General features: G+C 43.7%; 1 protein-coding gene across 3 annotated transcripts in view; it reads right to left on the bottom strand.

Moving 5' to 3' along the window:
- Positions 1 to 21,002, bottom strand: part of FNIP2 (folliculin interacting protein 2) — a 104,940-nt gene that overhangs the window by 31,650 nt on the left and 52,288 nt on the right. For 2 of the 3 annotated variants that reach the window (XM_077477125.1, XM_077477122.1), the window contains exons 5-8: positions 18,091 to 18,162; positions 15,043 to 15,134; positions 6,308 to 6,397; positions 1,571 to 1,642 (exon numbers count right to left, since the gene is read on the bottom strand). In XM_077477125.1, coding sequence (XP_077333251.1) covers positions 1,571 to 1,642; positions 6,308 to 6,397; positions 15,043 to 15,134; positions 18,091 to 18,162 — 326 coding nt within the window. The remainder of the gene's footprint in view (positions 1 to 1,570; positions 1,643 to 6,307; positions 6,398 to 15,042; positions 15,135 to 18,090; positions 18,163 to 21,002) is intronic. The other variant, XM_077477123.1, reaches the window with a different exon arrangement.

Genomic DNA, 21,002 nt, shown 5'->3' with positions numbered 1-21,002 from the left:
GCTCTGGGAAGATACCCTAGGCTCCCATGTAGGCAGCAGTGTGGTAGAGTAGGCCATCACAGAAAAAGAACACTTTACACATCAATGCCTTTCTAGTTACTCCACAACTACAACTATCAGACCATAGCAAAGCATGAGCATCAATGCGGATGGTTATTACTGTGGCTACCGACACCAATTCTGGAGGGCATAACTGCAATCTGACACCAGTGCCAGGGGATTTTGTGGTCACTGACACCAATACAAGGGGTTATTAATGTATGAGCTGACACCAACTGAGGTGCTTTCCCATCAATTAATTTTGAATGTGCGGTCTAACTTGAAGCAATGCACGAAAAAGCACTTTCTATGTGTCAGGTCACCTTGAGGCCAGGTGACAGATGCACACCGTAGGGATTAGGTGTGCACCGCAAGGTTGTGGACCCTACAGCTGACTGCTGCGGATGGGGATCAAGGCGATAGGAAGGCAGGGCCGCCAGAACACCAAGATGGATCCCACCGGGGTTAGAGCGTAAGCTTCCCTGGGGCGCGGAGTCTAAGAGCCAGCAGGTGTTCACCAGAGCCTCGAGTGGTGAGGATGGACTTGGCTGCAACTGGCTCCAGGTCGCGACCCCCAGCTCACACCCACAGTAGGCAACAGGAGGATAGGGATGGTGAGGGACAAAGCCAAGGTCGGGGCCACAAGCAGACAGGAATAGTCAGGGACACGCCAAAAGGTCAGGATCACAGGCAAACAGGGATAGTCAAGGACACACCAAAGTCGGTAACGGAATAACAGCAGAGCACACAGCAGGAACAAGAAGCTAACACACAAAGGTTGATCAGCAGGGTTGGCCTGCAGTGCACAGGTTAATATAGAGTTGTCCGATAGGAGCTAGGGTGGAGCCATGCCAGAGGATGGATTACAAAGGCAGTCAGGTGAGGGTCGGCTGGTCTCTAGAGATGAACACATGGAGACAGGTAAGCAGACAAACTATTGCATAACCATGACACTATGCAGTCCTCTGAAGTGTCAATGGCTGCACTTGAGGTCCTTTATAAATTTTCAGGCTGACCACCATTGCTCTAAATGCAACTCAAAAACATTAGTATGGTACGGTAGCAATTATGTTGGGGTTCCATGAATTCATGTTCCCAGTGTCAGCAACACTAGGCTGTTACACAGCAGAAACCTATCTAAATCTAAATTCTACACAGCATACCAGGAGCTAACAAAAAGATACACAAAAGGCCAAGAATTTGTTTTATGGTATAAAAGAGTAGCAAATTTACATAGAGTTCAGGAACTAGTCAACCCCAGCCAAGCAACATTTCATTAACAAAAAGGAGCATGGTCTGTTTGACTTATGTGATTGGTCAAGTGCTATTTCCATATACATTATTATATATATATATATATATATATATATTTTTTTTTTTTTATAATAACCAAGGTGGTTGCCTTTTCCACTTGCATCCTTCATGAATTACAGAAAGGCAAATGCCATGGTGATGGGAGGATAGAACATGAATAAAATGCAACTAAAGCAAACCAGAATGGGAATACAGTTACAGTGAACACTTAAGATACCTGATCGTGCAATGCCGCTGTCCTTGTCTTCATTCTGTCCTCTGCTGGGCATATCCACTGGTGTGCTGTGAGCTGCACAGAGGAACACGTAAAAACAGGTCCAATTTAATCTCAAAGAAAAATCTGTAGCATACAAATGAACGATTAAGTTCTGCAAAGGCAATATCACCTAAAACAGTTTTACCATTATTCACACCTTCCCATATTGCACAGTGTGGTTCCATGCCCATTTTGCATCATCATAGACAATCTGAAGCTGTTTAATCATCACCATCAGGGTTTTTTCAAGAATAGTGTAATTAAGTGCCGTGACCCAGAGCAAGTCAGCTACTGAAAGGTCATATTCGATTAGATGCTGTGGGTTAGGGCACATTGTTAATACTGGACTAATACATGTTTACAAGCCCAGCTGTGTTGATTTTTAACTGGTTGTGACTCATCAGCAATTGAAGCATTCACATAAAATTGCAAACCTTCTTTTCTCTTGGTTGTTAATGATGAAGCAAAAAAAGGAGGAAAGAAAAAACAAGAAAAGAAAAAAGAAAAAAGAAAAAAGAAGAAAGAAAAAAGAAAAAAGAAGAAAAAAGAAGAAAAAAGAAGAAAAAAGAAGAAAAAAGAAGAAAAAAGAAGAAAAAAGAAGAAAAAAGAAGAAAAAAGAAGAAAGAAGAAGAAAGAAGAAGAAAGAAGAAGAAAGAAGAAGAAAGAAGAAAGAAGAAGAAAGAAGAAGAGGTAGGAGGATACTGTCTACCTGTAGTATTTTGCTGGCTGGGGTAGGTGAATCATAAGGTAAAAGTATTTACTCCATACTTATGCCAGGGTAATAAAGTGCCAAACTGCAGAATCTACTGTTTCCACCAAGCAAAGTCACCATCAAGCCAACCCCGCCACCAAATTGCATGCATAATTGAAAAAGTGCATTTTATCTTCCAATATATAAACTGCAGTCTACTCCTCTCACATGTGGTGCCAATTCAGAAATGGAGTAAAACATTCATGATTGTTTAAGATTTTCTTTAGATCACAGGAGACAGTTGTAGCAAACTATCTCACCATCTCAATTTGAAGAAGAAATGTGTATGCCAACATTGCTACAATGTTGTAAGAAGAGTGGCATTGGTTTCTTAGAAGCAGTAAAAACAAATATACATTTTGTGTCATAGTGGCTTGATGAGCCAAGCATACTGCAGTTTACAACATAAGCCATCATGGGTGACCTTCTGTGCCAAGCTCTCAGAAATCCCGACTGAAATGTCAAATGCCCTACTGGTGATTTAAAGCAGGCCCTTCATGGAAAAAGTAAGGAATAATTTGAAGTGTTGCCCAACTATTTTAAAGGAGCTTTTCATTTTGGTTTCATCTGACCAGGACCAGCTGGCAAGAGAGGTTGCAGCAACAATGTCACCGTCGCTGCCTCTTACTAGCAGAGCAGAAGCGCCAATGCTAGAACAGATCAAGATGTACATGTATAGATAAAGTTTCAATTAGTGCAATAGGACAACACCAGGGATGACTTACTAAAGGAATTAAAGCTGTTCTCCTAGCAAAGGGAATCACCCTGGAAAGTTCATGTTTACTTTGCAAAATGGATGTTCGTGAAAAAAAAAAGGCAAAAAAGAGGTGTTCACTTTGAATACCCATATGAAAATATTTAGATGCGCTAGTGGATGAAAGCAACACCATAGCCAGTAAGTTGCACATACAGTATACAAGAGAACTGGTTAGATAATGGGACTTTAGGGTGTTCTCACAAAAAAAATGATTATAAAATAAATTTTATTATATATATATATATATATATATATATATATATATTATAAAGAATAAAAATCACAATAAAAAAAAGCATAGGCTTTAACATCCTCATAGTACTTTCACCCTCTAGTGGTGAGGCCATAACCACTATAAACACATGTCAAACACAGGGCCCGTGGGCTGAATCTGGCCCACCAGGCCTCGTCATGTGGCCCTCGAACCCAGTTAGCCAGCGTGTAGAACTTCATTCCTCCACTTCCGGCTCTCCCCCTCCACTCTTGCTCCCCTGCTGCCACTTGTAAACACTGAAGGCTTCTGTGTTTACAAGGTAAAGCTTTTCTCAGCAGCTCCTAGATCTAACAGATCCTTGCATGCATTCACGGTGCAGCACAGCAGGGACAGATCTCCATGCAAGGATAGTTGCCTGCAAACAGAGGTACTGTATGTAATGATACCCAGATAAAACAACTGGCACTTTGAGGGCAGCCATACTGATAGAGCCCGCCATGAAATTGGGTTTGACACCCATGCACTATATTATTAATGCTTAATCTTATATCTCTAACCCAATAATCCCAGTCTTAGTATACAATGATCAGATGTCAATACATATGTTACGGATATAGCCAGAGTTCTATACATTTTGCCTACTGCTTCTTTAGGAGTGAGGTGCTGTGAATGAAGACCAAAAAAAAAAAGTCACTTACAATATCTTGACATTAAGTTGTATATCATTGTGTATGGCTAGCAATATGGAGCACAATGAAACTCAGTCTTTACCAGTATGGCTATTAAAGGATGATGTTCATCAGTGCACCGGTGTAAGGAGTCTGTAAAGCCCTAACTGGAGGAACAAGAACCGGGGCACCCACAAACCAAATCATTCTAAAAATACATTTAATAAAATCATTATAGGTGTACTCAGGCAATTAAGATCCCTTAGTACTATAAAAGCAAAGGGGAGATATACTGTACCGATAGACAATGTCGTTCACATGAATATTATTATAAAAAAGTGGTTCACCTTTTGTGACATCTGATCAGTGTCTACCTACACTGACCCCTGGATTGTTGAGTCGGAAATATAGAATTGAGATAAAATTATAGGCAGTGGTTATGGGCTGACCACTAGAGGGTGCCAAAACTACTATAGGAGGATGCCAAAGTCTTTTTTAGATCCGTGATTTTAATCTCTATATTGTATATAAAATAAATAAAAATTATACTTAATGTTTTTTATCCATTGTTTTTTCTGATAGGCAACACCTTTAAGGTCTCATGCACACCGGACATTAAAATAATGTTCTAAAAATGGCAGTAGCTTTACAGCAAGAGTTTTTCAAATTTTTTTGTTTTTTGCAATAGCGTTTTTCCGCGTCAGCGTTTTAGCAGGTTTTTTTTTTTTATGGGTCAAAATGTTAAAAATGCTGGTGAGCAACTTGAGTTTTTATTGACGTTTATCAGCATTAGAGCTTTTTTACAGCTGAAAAAAAGTCTCTCAGAACCCACTTGTTTTGTTTGTTTTTTACTGCTCAAAAACGCTACTGCCCAAAACCGCCGATAACAGCCTGTGTGTGCGCATGGACACATAGGAGAACATGGAGAGTTTAATGACTGTAGAAAAAAACATCTACAGCCAAAAACAGCTGCTGTAAAAAGGTCAAAAAAAAGTCCAGTGTGCATGGGGTCTAAAAGTCCAATTTTCTGGCCTGTTCTTCTCCGGAGCTGTGTACTTTAAATCCTGTTTTTATTTAAATTCACTCAAACATGATTGTGTATTCAAAAGGAACACCATACACGCTGCAAAGTAAACATTTTTTTCCAAAATGAGCAGCCTCTGTTTCTTTAGTAAACCAACGCCATTCACAGATCTTAACAGTATATTCAGCAACATAAGGAAGCTACAGGCAGATAGGCAGATAGATTTTCATTTTACATATCGATTTATATATCTTGCCCATTGCCTGGAGCACTCCTTTAACACGTTGCTATAGTACTCCACCTAGTATGCAATTATTTATATAGATGGAATGACAGACCCACTTTAAAATATTAGTGTTCATTAGAAATTAATTCAATGCATCTAGCACCATTTCTTGCACGATTAAAAATAAAAATAAAAAAATCATATATGATAATCTTTTGTAATGCAATAAAACCATAAATTATTTCAGAATTACAAAGGCTCAATTGGGAAGAAAAAAAAAACACCACACACACAGGCACTATGTCTTGTGAACTATACAGACAATTATGGCAAGATCTTAGGTTTTAGTAGCAATGTACAGTGTATCCTGGAAAATCCAAAAAAATTTAAAATACAGAAATTGAATATGGACATCGGTCATGAGAAAACCAAGGGGGGTGCAATTGCTGGTCTTCTGAGAATAATATTTTTCTGGCTGTGTGTGACTTTCTTGGAGCAAGAATGTAGAAAATGAAAAAGTTTATTTATTTTTTTAAAAGGAGAGTCCTTTATCTATATATACTTGGTCCAGATCATGGACTTAAAGTATTAAAACCAAAGCATCAACCTGCCCTTTAAACTGCTAGCTTTTTCACGAGTGTTGGTATAGGGAGCGAACATTTTCCTTTACTTTAACTGGGCAATGAAATCCGTGGGGCAATAAAACTGGTATTTGACTTCTACGTGGATAACAATGGAGATTCGGTTCTTTATTTGGATACTGCAGTAAAAGCAGACACTTGACATGTTGCATGAGAATTCATGGCCTAAAGATTTTACCACAACCGTCTCCAAAAACATAGATGCAAAGTAATGCAAGTTGGAAAAGATGGGCATGTAAAACAAACTGCAATGTTCAGAAAAAAAAAAGCCATATGAAAAGAATCAATGCAGCTGACATGCATGAAGTGAGTGGTAGTGAAAACCAATGTAATTGTGAAGTAAGGTATGGCTTTGTGGATTCAGATCACACAGGCTGTGGCGTGTGGCTTCCACAGTACCCAGCATTCCACACAAACCTGCAAAGAAAGAGGCACTCCGAATGAGCCGGAGTGGGTGTGCTTCAAACATGGAGGGCAACAGTTTGCTGCCACACATCTGTAAAATACCTAGAACAGGGAGTGGAGGCAAACGTTTTAAAAAAAGAAAAAGAAAAACAAAAACAAAAACAAAAAACACATGCAAAAAAATAAAAATAAACACAAAACAAGCAATACACATACCAAGGGAAAAGGTGCAAGTCATGCAAAGTGTTTGGGACAGAAGCTACACTGCACACTGGAAAGGGTAAAGAATTTCAAGATAAAATATAAAACATATAACATGTTTTATATTTTAATATAGGTTTGTTGCTTTTCCTCTATTTGTTGTTTATATATATTTAAAAAGGATTTTTGTACTCACTGTAAAATCCTCTCATTGAAAGACACAGCAGACCTTAGGGTTATATCGCCCCTTTAGGAGAGAACTAGCAGAAAGTGTTAAAAACAGCAACACTACCACAGTACCAGGGGGCGGTCCAGTTTGTCAAAAGCAGGACAAACAGAAATAGGAGGGGTGGGTGCTGTGTCCGTAAATGAACTTCAGAGAAAGGGATTTTACGGTGAGTACAAAAATCCTTTTAATAAATTATATTATATTATATATTACAGTGGTGTGAAAAAGTGTTTGCCCCCTCCTTCATTTCCTGTTCCTTTGCATGTTTGTCACACTTAAGTGTTTCGGAACATCAAACCAATTTAAACAATAGTCAAGGACAACACAAGTAAACACAAAATGCAATTTGTAAATGAAGGTGTTTATTATTAAAGGTGAAAAAAAATCCAAACCATCATGGCCCTGTGTGAAAAAGTGATTGCCCCCCTTGTTAAAACATACTATAACTGTGGTTGTCCACACCTGAGTTCAATTTCTCTAGCCACACCCAGGCCTGATTATTGCCACACCTGTTCACAATCAAGGCATCACTTAAATAGGAGCTGCTTGACACAGTAAGGTCCACCAGAAGATCCTTAAAAGCTACACATCATGCCGAGACCCAAAGAAATTCAGGAACAATTGAAAAAGAAAGTAATTGAGATCTATCAGTCTGGAAAGGGTTATAAAGCCATTTCCAAAGCTTTGGGAATCCAGCGAACCACAGTGAGAGCCATTATCCACAAATGGCGAAGACATGGAACAGTGGTGAACCTTCCCAGGAGTGGCCGGCCGCCCAAAATTACCCCAAGAGCGCAGCGACGACTCATCCAAGAGGTCACAAAAGACCCCACAACAACGTCCAAGGAACTGCAGGCCTCACTTGCCTCAGTTAAGGTCAGTGTTCATGCCTCCACCATCAGGAAAAGACTGGGCAAAAATGGCCTGCATGGCAGAGTTCCAAGGAGAAAACCACTGCTGAGCAAAAAGAACATCAAAGCTCGTCTCAATTTCTCCACAACACATCTTGATGATCCCCAAGACTTTTGGGACAACATTCTGTGGACCGATGAGACAAAAGTGGAACTCTTTGGAAGGTGTGTGTCCAAGTATATCTGGCGTAGAAGGAACACTGCATTTCATAAAAAGAACATTATACCTTCTTTTCTCTTTTTCAGTGTTTTTCAATTTTCTCTTTCGTTCATTGATGGACAGCAGCTCTTCTTGACCTTAGGGACGTCCCCAAGCAGTGTCAAAGAAACAAGGGGTGGGAACAGCAAACAAATAACTCCACCCATAACAACCAGAGCTCCTCAAAGGAGGAGTTGCAACCTTAAACAGCCGCCTGTAAAACCTTGCAGCTGAAGCAAGCATCTGAAGATGCGCTCACATCAACCTTGTAGAATTTAGTGAAACTGAACGTATGACCAGGTCGCCGCCTTACACACCTGGGAAACGGACGCTTGATGTCAGAAAGCCCAAGAGGCACCAATCGCCCTGGTAGAGTGCGCCGTGACAGGAAAGGGAAGCGTCGTCCCATTATGGCACAAGCCTGAACTACAATCTGTCTGATCCACCGAAAGATGGTGGCCGATGAGACCGCCAGTCCCATCTTCAGACCAGACAACGATATAAACAGCGAGTCCGACTTCCGAAAAGAAGCCGTAGCAGACAGATATACCCACAAAGCCCAGACCATGTCCAAAGAATGCAAAGCCACCTCTGAAGTGTGACGGCCGAGGATATAAGGACGGAAGCACAATGCCCTCATTTGGATGACAGGCCGAAGCAACATTTGGAAGAAACGAAGGCTGAGGCAATGCCGTTAAAGCCAGTGACAGTAAAGCAGGATGAATTACTGGACCTTGCGACAGAAGGTCCTCTTGCATCGGCAGTCACCAAGGAACATGCGCAACCAATCATACTATGTCTGCGTACCACAGATGCTAAGGCCAATCAGAATCACCGGAATCCCCTCGGCCTCCACTCTGCGAAGCAGACGTGGTAGAAGTTTGATTGGGGAGGAAGGCAATGGTGGCTCCAATGGGGGCACTAACATGTCTGCTGCGTCAGCTCAGGGATCCTTTGACCTGGCCACAAACCTCTGTAACCTTCCGATTGAGTCGAGAAGCCAGGAGATCCACATCTGACGTTCCCCACCTTAGGCAAAGGAGCCCAAATACATCCAGGTGTAGCGACCATTCCCCTTGGTCCAGCATCTGATGACTTAGGTAGTCCGCTTACCAGTTTTCTATGCTGGGAATGTACACGGCCGTCAGAGCCAGCACGCGCCGCTCTGCCCACTGCAGGATGTGAGCGACCTCCAGTGTTGCAGCCGAGCTCCTTGTTCTTCCCTGATGGTTGACATACACCACCGCCGTGGCGTTGTACAACTGGATCCTGACCTGACGCCCCTGCAGCCTCTGTGACCATGTGGAGAGGCACTGAGGCAACCGAAGTTCCAACACATTGATCGTCAGGCGGGATTCTTCCTGAGTCCACCGACCCTGGGCTGACTGTACGTCCCAAACTCCCCCCAACAACCGGTCAGGCTGGCGTCCATTGTGATCACCGTCCAACGAAAAGGAAGGAACAACTTCCCGGTCCGAAGGAGCAGGGAATCCCTGACTAGCTGGCTCACCCGAATTTGACAATCCAGGGACAACGGAGATTTGTCCCATTTGGACAGGATCTCCTTTTGCAAGACTCAAGTGTGGAATTGAGCATACGGTACCGCCTCAAAAGTGGCTACCATGAGCCCCAGGACTCGCATGCAAAAACGACCACCTGCGGGACACTAATAATTTCAGCTTGAAGAGTCTGCAGCTTGTCCGAAGGGAGAAAGACTCTCGCCTCTGAGGAGTCCAGAAGCAAGCCCAGGTACTCCAGGCATTGAGTCGGCACCAACACCGACTTCTGTAGGTTCAGTACCCAATCAAACTCCCGAAGAGTTTGCATAGCGATTGCCACATTCTCCCTTAATTCTGAGGCGGAAGCTGCCCTCAGAAGGTCATCCAGGTAACCCACGATTGCGTTCCCTCGCTGCCTTAGCCAAGCCAAAATTGGGGCTAGCACCTTGGTGAAGACCCTCGGTGCTGACGCCAGGCCAAAAGGGAGAGCTACAAATTGGTAGTGCTCCTCCCTGACCGTAAATCGCAGAAACCTCTGAAGCTTGATGTATATGGAGACATGCAAGTATATGTCCTTGATGTCCAGGGATGCCAAAAAATCCTTCTGATGGAGTGCAGCTACCACTGAGCGAACTGATTCCATCTTGAACCTTTGCACTTTCACAAAGCTGTTGAGGGCCTTAAGGTCCAGGACCAGATGGACCCCTTCCTTCTTTGGGACTACAAACAGATTAGAAACCCTACTTAATGTGATTGTAGTTGTGTAGAAACCTTGAAACCTTTCTGGCATCGGTACAGGTACTATCACCCCACACAGCAGTAGGTCCTGTACTGCCCCGAACAGGGCCTCACGACAAGCCGGAAGATGAAGGTTGGATAGGAAAAAATCTGTTTGACGGACAAGAAAGGAACTTATACCCTGAGGAAACCAGTTTGCAGACCCACTGGTCGGAAAATAGGGAGATCCACCGGGCTACAAACTCCCGAAGACGACCAACCACCCAAGAATCAGGCGGGGGCAAACCTTCATGCGGTAACAGATTTTCTCACAGGCTTGTTTAGCTTGCTTTTGGACGCTTTTATCCCTCAGCAGGCACCTTGTCAGACTGGGAACGCTTACCTGCCGACCCAGATGAAAAATCTGCTTCTGAGCAGAAAAAGAGGGCCCTTGCCTCCAGCGTGGCTCCTCTTTTCTTGACTGTGGGAGTAACGTACTCTTACCCCCAGTAACATTCTTAATAATGTCATCCAGCGAGGCACCAACTAGCCTCTCTCCCTGGAAGGGCAAGTCCGCCAGTGCTTTCTTAGATGCCTGGTCTGCAGACCAGCATTTCAGCCAAATCAGGCGACGTAGCACTACTGCTGATACTGAGGCTCTAGAGAGCAATGAGGTCATATCTAAGGCCGCATCACAGACATACTTAAAGAGAAAGTAAACCCTAATGGGTTTGATTCCCTGCAAAGGTAAAGCATAATGGACTACTATGCATCGCATAGTAGTCCATTATGCATCACTTACCTGACACAGGAGCCAGCGAAGTCACCACTGTCCCCTGTAGTTCCGAGCGTCCATCTTCTTGGTGGGTCTCCGGGGGTCTCGCTGCTCCGGTGCTGTGATTCGCCGGAGCAGCGACGACGTCACTCCCGCGCATGCGCACGGGAGCCAACACTCGCGGCATATCGCCACGATCTGCGGCTTACCCAGTGCGCCCCTGCGCCGCTGTCCACGGCGCATGTGCCGTAGACAGCGGTGGCTGTCTTCAGGTAAATATCTCCTAAACTGTATAGGTTTAGGAGATATTTCTTGGACCTACAGGTAAGCCTTAATCTAGGTTTACCTGTAGGTCAAAGTGGTTTGTAAGGGTTTACAGCCATTTTAAAGGCCCTGCACCAACTGGTCCACCAGCTCCACGCAGACAGATAGACGGTGCAACCATTTAGCCCATTCAGTAAGCCTCTGTGATACCAGGGCCATGGCCAACACTGGCTGCAATGCTGACCCCACCACATGGACCGTGCAACCGCCTCGGCCCTTCTGTCGGCAGGGTCTTTGAAAGCAGGAGTCTCTTCCACCAGAATCGTGGTTAGCTTATTTAACCTGGATACCAGGGCTCAACAATCTGAGGAGACGTCCATTTCTTCAAGAGACTCTCCTCAAAGGGGTAACTCGCCGCCATGCGTTTCAGGACTGAAAAGGCCCGCTGCGGTTTTCCCCATTCCTTGTAAATAAGCTTATCAAAATAAGTTGGGTAAGGAAACACCTTAGCCGTGCAGCCTGGCTTGTGGGACCCCGAAAGGGACCGAGATCTATGTAGATTTTTTTTTTAGGTATCCTGCACCACTGTAATAAGTGCTCCTACAAGCGCCTTTTTCTGCGCCGACCCAGACACTGAGTCATCCTCACTGTCTGGACGGTCCTGGTACACATCCTCTGATACACCAAAAACAGGGGCCGCCTGTCAAAGCGGGGCCCAAGTCTGAATCAGAGCTTTGCCCAGAAGTCGGTGGGGGGAGGGGGCATTTACCCCCCCTTGCGCCCGCACGCCACTTCCACCCTGGAAACAAAGGCCTTCAGGACCGCCGACAGAGCGTCCATAGGCACCGCAACAACAAGGATGTCTGGGGAAGAAGACCCACAGTCGCCTGTCACCACTCAGGGACCCAAGGCAAGTCACACAAAAAGTCCACCCTCCTAGCTGCACAGACTGGGGACCCCGCAGGACTCAACACCCTGACCAAGGTACTGCGCTGTGCTGTCCGCTCTCCCCGGTGTCGGGGAAACAAGCACCCAGCACTAGAGGCAAAACTACCTGAGGCTACTTGAAAATGGCCAACTCAGCAAAAACACCTGAAGGTGCTAAGAAAATGGCCACCAAACTACTAGAAAATGGCTGAAGGCAAAAAAAAAAAAACTGGCCGCGGCTACAAAGAAATGGCCACGGCCACAGTAAAAATGTCTGAGGAGCGTGCGGCAGGCTCCCCTCATGTCTCACACAGTACAGACACCCCACCATGCCCCAGACCCCTCTCCCCCAAGTGCAGCCCCCTGCCAGGACCTAGAGGCCCCTCCCCCCCGGAGGACCCCCAGCCAGGTACATGCACCGCACCCCCATGTGCCCAGTCAAACAGCGGCCCATAGCATGGGGAGGAGGGAAGGGATAGGGAGAGAAGAAAGGGAGAATGAGCGATCCCCTAGTCGACCTCCCAGGGAATGCCCAGCTGCTCCAAACTGCCGAGACAGGTGGAACCATACTATACCCCTCTCCTGCAGGGACTACTGGATGCATTTCACAGACAGACCCATCACCCGAGCAGTATGGGGTGGCTGCCGACCACGGCACACTGTGACACAGACACCATTAGCCCAGTCATATGTGTGCCCGGAGCATATGGCTCACCGCCCACCCCTGGATTAGACAGGGCATGTTGTGGTCGACCCAGCGCGTAGCTAGGGCCTGCTCATGCTCGATGGCCAGGCTGGTGAGACTACAAGGATCTATATTATCCAGCCTGTCACCCAGCCCGGCTGTTTATTGTAGATCACAGGAATCAAAAATGCAGAAAGAAGAAAAAAAAATTCCCAGGACCAATGGTCCCAATGGGAGCCAGGCCCTTCTACACTAGGCAGAAAAAAAAAAAAAAAAAAAAAACTGAGCTGAGCTGCCGGATGCAGTATGAGGGGGTTATACCCAGTAGGACCGCCCCCTGGGCGGTACTGTGCAAGTGTTGCTGTTTTTAACACTTTCTGCTAGTTCTCTCCTAAAGGGGCAATATAACCCCAAGGTCAAGAAGAGCTGTCGTGTCTGCCAATGAACGATAGAGAAATATATATTTATATAAAGATAAATTATATTTACAACCACTTTAAAGCTGATATTTTATAAAACCGAATACTCCTGAAGTGCTGCAAAACTAAACTGCTAAGATGTAGAGATGTTTGTCATACAAAAGACTGACTTTAGTGCTGTGCCCTGGATTTCTATGCTGTATGTTGTCCTTACATTTAACCACTTCAATACAGGGCATTTTCACCCCCTTCCTGCCCAGGCCAATTTTCAGCTTTCACTGTACCCATAAGACATTTTGATCATTTTTTTTCCCCACAAATAGAGCTTTGTTTTGGTGGTATTTGATCACCTCTGCGTTTTTTTTCTCTTTTACGCTATAAAACAAAAAAAGTAATGTATGTATGTATGTATGTATGTATCTATCTATATAAAGTAAAATATATCTCTGGTGTACGAGGAGCATTGAATTGTATGCAACTGACCTTATCTATATGTGATCTACTCTGCAGGATAATGTGTGTGTATATTGCTTTAGCCATACAGGATATCTTTTGTCATGCCATCTGCGCAATGGCTCTTTCTTCTTCCTTTTGAGTATTGCGGGAACACAGAAGCCACAGGAACACTGATCTGACCGTCAGTCACTGTGGAAATATATATATTATATATATATATATATATATATATATATATATATATATATATATATATATATATTTCCACAGTGACTGACGGTCAGATCAGAGTTCCTGCTGCTTATTCACATGTTGCATTAAATATAAGCCTCACTGTGTTCCCGCAATACTCAAAAGGAAGAAAAAAGAGCCATTGCGCAGATGGCATGACATAAGATATCCTGTATGGTTAAAGCAATATACACTCACATTATCCTGCAGAGTAGATCGCATATAGATAAGGTCAGTTGCATACAATTCAATGCTCCTCGTACACCGATGGTACACACACAGCACTGTGGGTGATGTCACTGGCTCCTCCCGACACATTGTGTCACCAGACACGTGACTTTTTCAAGGGTACTGAAAAGGTCACGCGTCTGGTGACGCAACGCGTTGGGAGAAGTCAGTGACGTCACCCGCAGTGCTGTGTGTGTACAGTCGATGATCTGACCGTCAATGTGGTCACATATTGAAGCCCAAAAATTACTTTAGCACATAATGTGAATTAATCAGAAAAGACTCAAATTTCATTAGTGGAACTATTGTGAAATCATATACTTTATTTCTGGTGTCTGTGTTATACTTTTTTGTGGAATATTTTATTTTGTGTTTGTGTCACACTTTTCCTCACTAGTCAAATCAGATAGTGTGTGTTTGAAGTTTCTGTTTTTCATGGTGAAAGATACATATATGTATATATATATAATTTTATATATAGGGATATATTTATTGAATTGTAGTGTGTTGGGGCACTGTGCAATATTAGAAGTTTGATATTTAGCACATTATTGAACTTGAAATTCCTCAACATTGAATTAAAATATGTGACTCGAGTCTCAATTGCATATGTTTTATTCATTTTTTTTTTTTTTCTCAATGAAAGTGGAGTTATTCTTTAGAGATGTCAAGGGCCCAGCCACCCAAGATTTACATCTAAAAATGAAACAAGTAGGGTTAAATCACACACTTAAGTGGCAGAATCTTACTAAATGCAGCGGTAACATTCACCCTAGCTCCGCTGACATAAAGGTAAGGGGATTTATTTTGGGAGGATGAAGCTCTTAAAGGTTTGGAAGCATATGACGATCTGGAGAAAGCTGCAAACAAGTTTACATGCCCACTTTGGAAGACTGACAGTTGTGAAGGGGCTTTAATATAAACATCAAAACCTTTTGCGTGTGTACCTGGCAAAACTTACACATATGGGGAAAAACAAAAAAACAAAAACAAACAAAATACATACCTAGATTAGATCCACATAGTCCTTGACCGGTCTGGCTCACACCTAGTCTGACAGTGCTATCATGACTGATGTTTTCTAGACTGTCCTGAAGCCTGAATAAAGGCAGACAAAAATTAGCAATAAAAACAGAAACACAAATAAGCAGCTTGTGGACTACAGACTTCATGTAATCTGACAGAAGGATTAATTTCCAACAGAAAGAAAATTTTGTTAAAAATAACTAGGTTTCTAAAAAGGCAACCCAGAACCAAGGAGGACAAGACTAAGGCTGGCCATACGTTATACAATCTGTAGTGCAAGGGCCTCCCTGATTTCATACAAATTCAAAAGTTTTTAGGTTTGACCTCATATTTTAAGGTTTTGGAAAATCTAAAATTGTAGGAGAAAATTGTATAATGTATGGCTATCCTAGGACTGAATTCACACCCGAGCAGCGCATCGTGTTTTATAATGTTGTTGGCAGTTTTGTCGCATAACAGTCCAATGACTTGAATGGTCTGCCTGTTGTGCAGCAAACATGCCAAAAATAGCTCATGTACCAATTCTGGCACCAACCCAAGCGAGGTCGGCAATGCGCATTTTTGCTTGTTTTCATGCGACAAAATGTGCACCTGCCAACTGTGCTTGGGGTGCCATTAACAAATGATGGCACCACAAGCGTGACATGTGCTTTTTGCGAGTTTCTGGAAACATGGGCAGAAACATGTTTCTGCCCGCATTTCCATGTCGCTCAGGTATGAATGCAGCCTAAATGACAGCGCTTTCAAATCTGTTGGAAACATGCTGATCATACATTCACATCAGGACCTATTCAATGCACTGCTAATTATTTTCAATAGAACCCCAATACATGAATCTAACAGACATTACAGTGCACTACAGTGCAGTACAGGTGTACACCACCGTGTGTTGTGGTGTGCTGCTTTCGAAAAAACACTGCAGGTCAAATTTTTGCATGTCAGCGTGAATGGAAAGCCTTAAATACTTCTTCACTGTATAAGTACGTATATTTACATCCTTGTTGGGAAGTAATTATAGATTAGGATCACAGCAGCAGCGGCAGCCATGATCCTGGTAATTTTTTGAAATGAAAAAGTGATGCAAGCATTTTTTCCCAGGCTCCCTCGTCCCACCAGCAAGCCCAGGACTGATGTGACCAGCAAACCCAGGACTGATGTGACCAGCAAACCCAGGACTGATGTGATCTGTCACATCATTTACACTGTGACTGACGTTCCATCCTCCTCTTCTCATCAGAAACCGGAAGAGGCAAGGATTTTGTCATTTCTGTTTTCAGACCATTCACCAGACTTTACCGCCTTAATGCAACAGATCAAACCAATCTTGGTTTGATTCGCTGCTTTGGGGGGCATAAGATAGATATGGACACCAGATCTTGTCACAAAGAGGACCTGTTATGACCCATGATATCACAAGGGATGTTGTTCAAAAATGAAAGCATATAAAAAAAAATAAGATAAAAAGTAAAAAGATCTTCACCCAACAGAGAAAAATAAATAATATTTTTTGTCGTATCCACGTTCCACCAACACACACATAATTCGTTAAAGTGGTTTTAAACCCTTACAAACCACTTTGACCTACAGGTAAGCCTAGATTAAGGCTTACCTGTAGGTCCAAGAAATATCTCCTAAACCTATACGGTTTAGGAGATATTTGCCCAAAGACAGGTACCGCTGTCTACGGCGCATGCGCCATAGACAGCGGCGCGCAGGCGCACTGAGCGTGGCATTTCCAACAACGGAGCTGCCGCGCGTGTCGGCTCCCGTGCGCATGCGCGGGAGTGACGTCATCGCGGCTCCGCCGAATGAAAGCGGCGGAGCTGCGAGACCCCACCGAAAAGATGGATGCGCCGGACTACAGGGGACAGCGCTGGCTCCTGTGTCAGGTAAGTGACACATAATGGGCTACTACGCGATGCATAGTAGTCCATTATGCTTTGCCTTTGCAGGGAATGAAAGAGGAAGTAAACCCATCAGGGTTTACTTCCTCTTTAAGGTGTATTATTTTTTTATTGAAGATGTGAGATTGATAAACTGCTCCGCAAATATTGTGCGACATAAAAAATTGCAGCACCCACCATGTTAGTCTCCAGGGACTTTGCTTTCAGAAAATATATATTGTTTGGGGTTCTAAGCAATTTTCTAGCAAAAAATAAATATGCAGGTTTTTACATGCATCTGAAAAATGTTGGAAATTGGCCAGGTTTTTAAGTGGCTAATGCAGCGCACATCAAAATGCATGCATTAACTGATTAACACAACACTCTGAGACACACCAGCATGAAAGGGCTCTCATCATTCTAGAGGTAACTTCACTGCTGGAGGAACAGACACAAAATACTATTTAGTACAGTTATCCTTTATTAAGTTGACTCCCCTATCCTCAACCCTCAAAGTCTTAAACCGGATGCACACTTATTCTTTTGTGCAAAAAACAAAACAAAAAAAAAACTGTTGAACTGTCCGTTCCGATTGGAGACACTGTACTGACCATGCAAGGTTAGTCCAGCGACCCCCCCCCCCCGATGAACAGTCGTGTTCTGACAGGAGGACGCCCCCCCCCCCCCCCCCCCATAAACACTCTGATCAGCACTCTCTGCCATTGGCCGAGAGAGCTGATCAGGAGTCGCTGCTGGTTTTCCAGCATGCCCGGCCGGGTTCTGTCGGACAGACCAACACACGGGCAGAATGTCGGCCGTTTTTTTTTTTTTTTTTTTTTAACTGGCAAAGTTCTTCGGACATTCTGCCCGTGTGTAAGGGGCTTTAGGCTTACTTGTCCACAAAAAAGGCCATGTGGCTCCCAACTACTGTACAGTAAATGAGAGAAGTATAAAACGTGAAGGGTTATTCAAGTAGAATTGTATTTAAAAACACTAAGTAATGCTAAAGTCTTTTAATCTGCAAATACATTTACCAATGATAAGTATCCTCAACATTCAGAAATCAAGCACAATAAAGCCACCTATTACTACTGTAGTGTATCATGTCATCATACCAGTCACCAGCAGGAGAAGTTAAAACTTACGTGGTTGTGCTGCAGCTGAATCCCCCCACTTTGGCAGAGAACACTTTACTAATCATCAGCTGAACGGGGCATCTGGTAAAAGAGAACAAGTTTAACAAGAGGGTAGGGTAATAAAAGGAAAACCACAACAGAGACAAATGGAAAGTGCTAAAATAAATAAATTGAATATGGGTGTATGTGTAGTATGTTGAAGTATCAAACAATGCATAAAGTAATGTCATTTAAGTAAAAAAAAAAAAAATAAATAAATAAAAAAAAAAAAAAAAAAAAAAAAAAAAGTTATAGAACCTAGTTCATTCACATTCGATCATATTAAAATTTGAGTTACCTAAAGCTTAAAGGGGTTGTAAACCCTCGTGTTTTTTCACTTTAATGCATCCTATGTATTAAAGGTAAGAAAACTTCTGGCAGTGACCGGTCCCCCAGCCCATTTTACTTACCTGAGCCCCGTATTTGTATCGGTGGAGACGCGCTGTCCCTCTCTGCATGGAGTCCCGGCTCTTAATTGGCTGGATTGATAGCAGCACAGCCATTAGCTCCCGCTGCCGTCAATCAAATCCAATGACACTGGCACCAGGGCAGAGTCTATGGATGTCGCACCTGCAAGGTAACGCCCCAGGAGAGCGCTTCTCCTGAGGGGTTATCTGATGCGGGGAGGAGCCGTGAGAGCTTCCGAGGGACCCCAGAAGTGAAGGATTGGGGCCACACTGTGCAAAACGAGCTCCATAGTGCGGGCAAGTATGACATTTAAAATTATATATATTATATATATATATATTTATTTATATTGCACACACATATACACACACACACACACATACGTCAGCCTTTAAGATTAATCTTCTTATTTTGCTTTCCCTGGTTCCTCCTTTTCTACATGCCAACATTGTTAAACACTCTTCATTTTCAGTGCATACCCTACCATGTCATCGTATGGTTTCTGTGCTTCTCAATGCAATACAGGCAGACTATGGCCGATGGGAGCAACCGGCAGGGTTGTGTATGTAGCTTCCTGAAATTATCAAAGCATCTTGCCTTAGGCCCCTTTCACAACAGCTTCAACTTGTGCAAATACCCAAGTGCCTTGATTGGTGGATGTCAGACTAGAGTAGTGGGCATTCTTAGACTACATTTGCATGCAAACTGCCCTAGGTAACTGGATGAATGGATGCCAGTCTGGCGTAGGCGGTTTTTATAGACAGGCTGAAATTGCATGCGGACTACCCTAGGCAATGCTCATATAATGCTCAACACTCCACAGAAACTGCCCTTTTAAAACTCACTAATGACTTGGACCTCTTTCACATGACCGATCCATTCAGGTCCGCCTGTCAGTTATTTTAGGCAGACCTGAACGGATGCTCCATAGACCTCTATGGAGCATCAGATGTCAGCGGTGACATGTCCACTGACATCCAACCGGCTCCGATCTGAAAAAAAAAAAAAAAAAATGACGGAGGAAAAAACTTTTCCATCCGTCTGCGGATCGGATGACGACGGACTCTGCGGTGACTACACAGGAACAGGAAATGTGATTATTCACAGTGGCAAGGAATGGTAATGCATTTTGAAGCTACAGCTTCTTCATCAGACCTTCATCTGGATCCCTGTAAGATCACACCAGTGTCCCAGGCTGCAAAGGGAAGACATTTATGAGACTCCAGGACTGGCGATTTTCACCACATACTGAACTCATCTAATTTAACCTGCAAGTTACTACTTGTTTTTATTAAATATATGATTTATACTGCACTCAGTCTGGTGCCCCTCTGTTCCTATTTCTACACAGAGTCCATCGCTTCACTCTAAGCCCTTGTGCACATGGTCGGAGATTCCGACAACCAAATCCGTCGGATTTTGTCCAACGGATTTTGTCCGAAACTGTTGTATACACACAGTCGGACAAAGTTGTCGGAAAATCCGACATGATGAGGTTATTTTGTTACGACGGGACCATGTTCACGCTAGTAGCCAATAGCTTTGGTGTAGGAATTTGATCTGAGCATGTGTGGCACTTTGTCCAATCGGAATTCTCTACACATGATCGGAGTATGTCCGATCGGAGCATTTGGTCAGAAAATATTTCCGGCAAGTTGGAAAAGTTGGTCCGACGGATATTCCGACGGAAACAGTCCGATGCAGACCACACACAGTCGGAATAACCGACAAAACGCTCCGATCGGACACATTCCGACGGAATCTCCGACCGTGTGTACAAGGGCTAAGGGAGCTGCCTCCAGGTGCTAATCATTCAAGACCTTGGATCATTTATGTACATTATGTTTTAACCACTTGGCGCCCAAGGTACGTCCTGGGACATCCTTGACTTTCCGGGGGTATATCTGAATGATGCCCGAGGCTAGACATCATTCAGATATCAGCATTTTTAGCCGGCAATTCCCTGCACCATAAGAATGATCATAGTGGCTATTCCACCGCTTGATCGTTCTTACGGGCGGCGGGAGGGGACATCCCCCCCCCCCGCTGCCCATCTGGTGCTTCTACCGACTCACAGGATCCGCCGGCCCCCGGATGGTGATCATGGAGATTTACGGCGGACCAGATGGTCGCCGGAGTCTCTATGATCATTTGGAGGCCGGGCGCGGTGTTATGACGTCACGCCCCGGCCTCTGCATTCAAATAACGGCGCCGCCTTGGCTGGGAAGCCGTGATCGTTTTTTTTTTTAGGCTTCCCAGCCTAGAGGTGAGATGTGGGGTCTTATTGATCCCATATGTCACTGTAAATAGGTCCGATCATGCCATATTCCTATTACAACGGATGTTTACATTCCTTGTAATAGGAATAAAAGTAATCAAATTTTTTTTTTTGTCAGTGACAAACTAAAAAAAAAATAAAAAAAAAGTAAAAAGTAAAATTAACAATAAAAAAAATAAAAACATTCACGGCTTCC

This window comes from Lithobates pipiens, unplaced genomic scaffold (assembly GCF_037356315.1).
Source record: "Lithobates pipiens isolate NorthernLeopardFrog02 unplaced genomic scaffold, aLitPip1_a1.2 Scaffold_13, whole genome shotgun sequence".
In the NCBI taxonomy this organism is placed as follows: Eukaryota; Metazoa; Chordata; class Amphibia; order Anura; family Ranidae; genus Lithobates; species Lithobates pipiens.
Note: the sequence above shows the minus strand (reverse complement) of the source record. Positions and strands in the feature narration are given on the sequence as shown.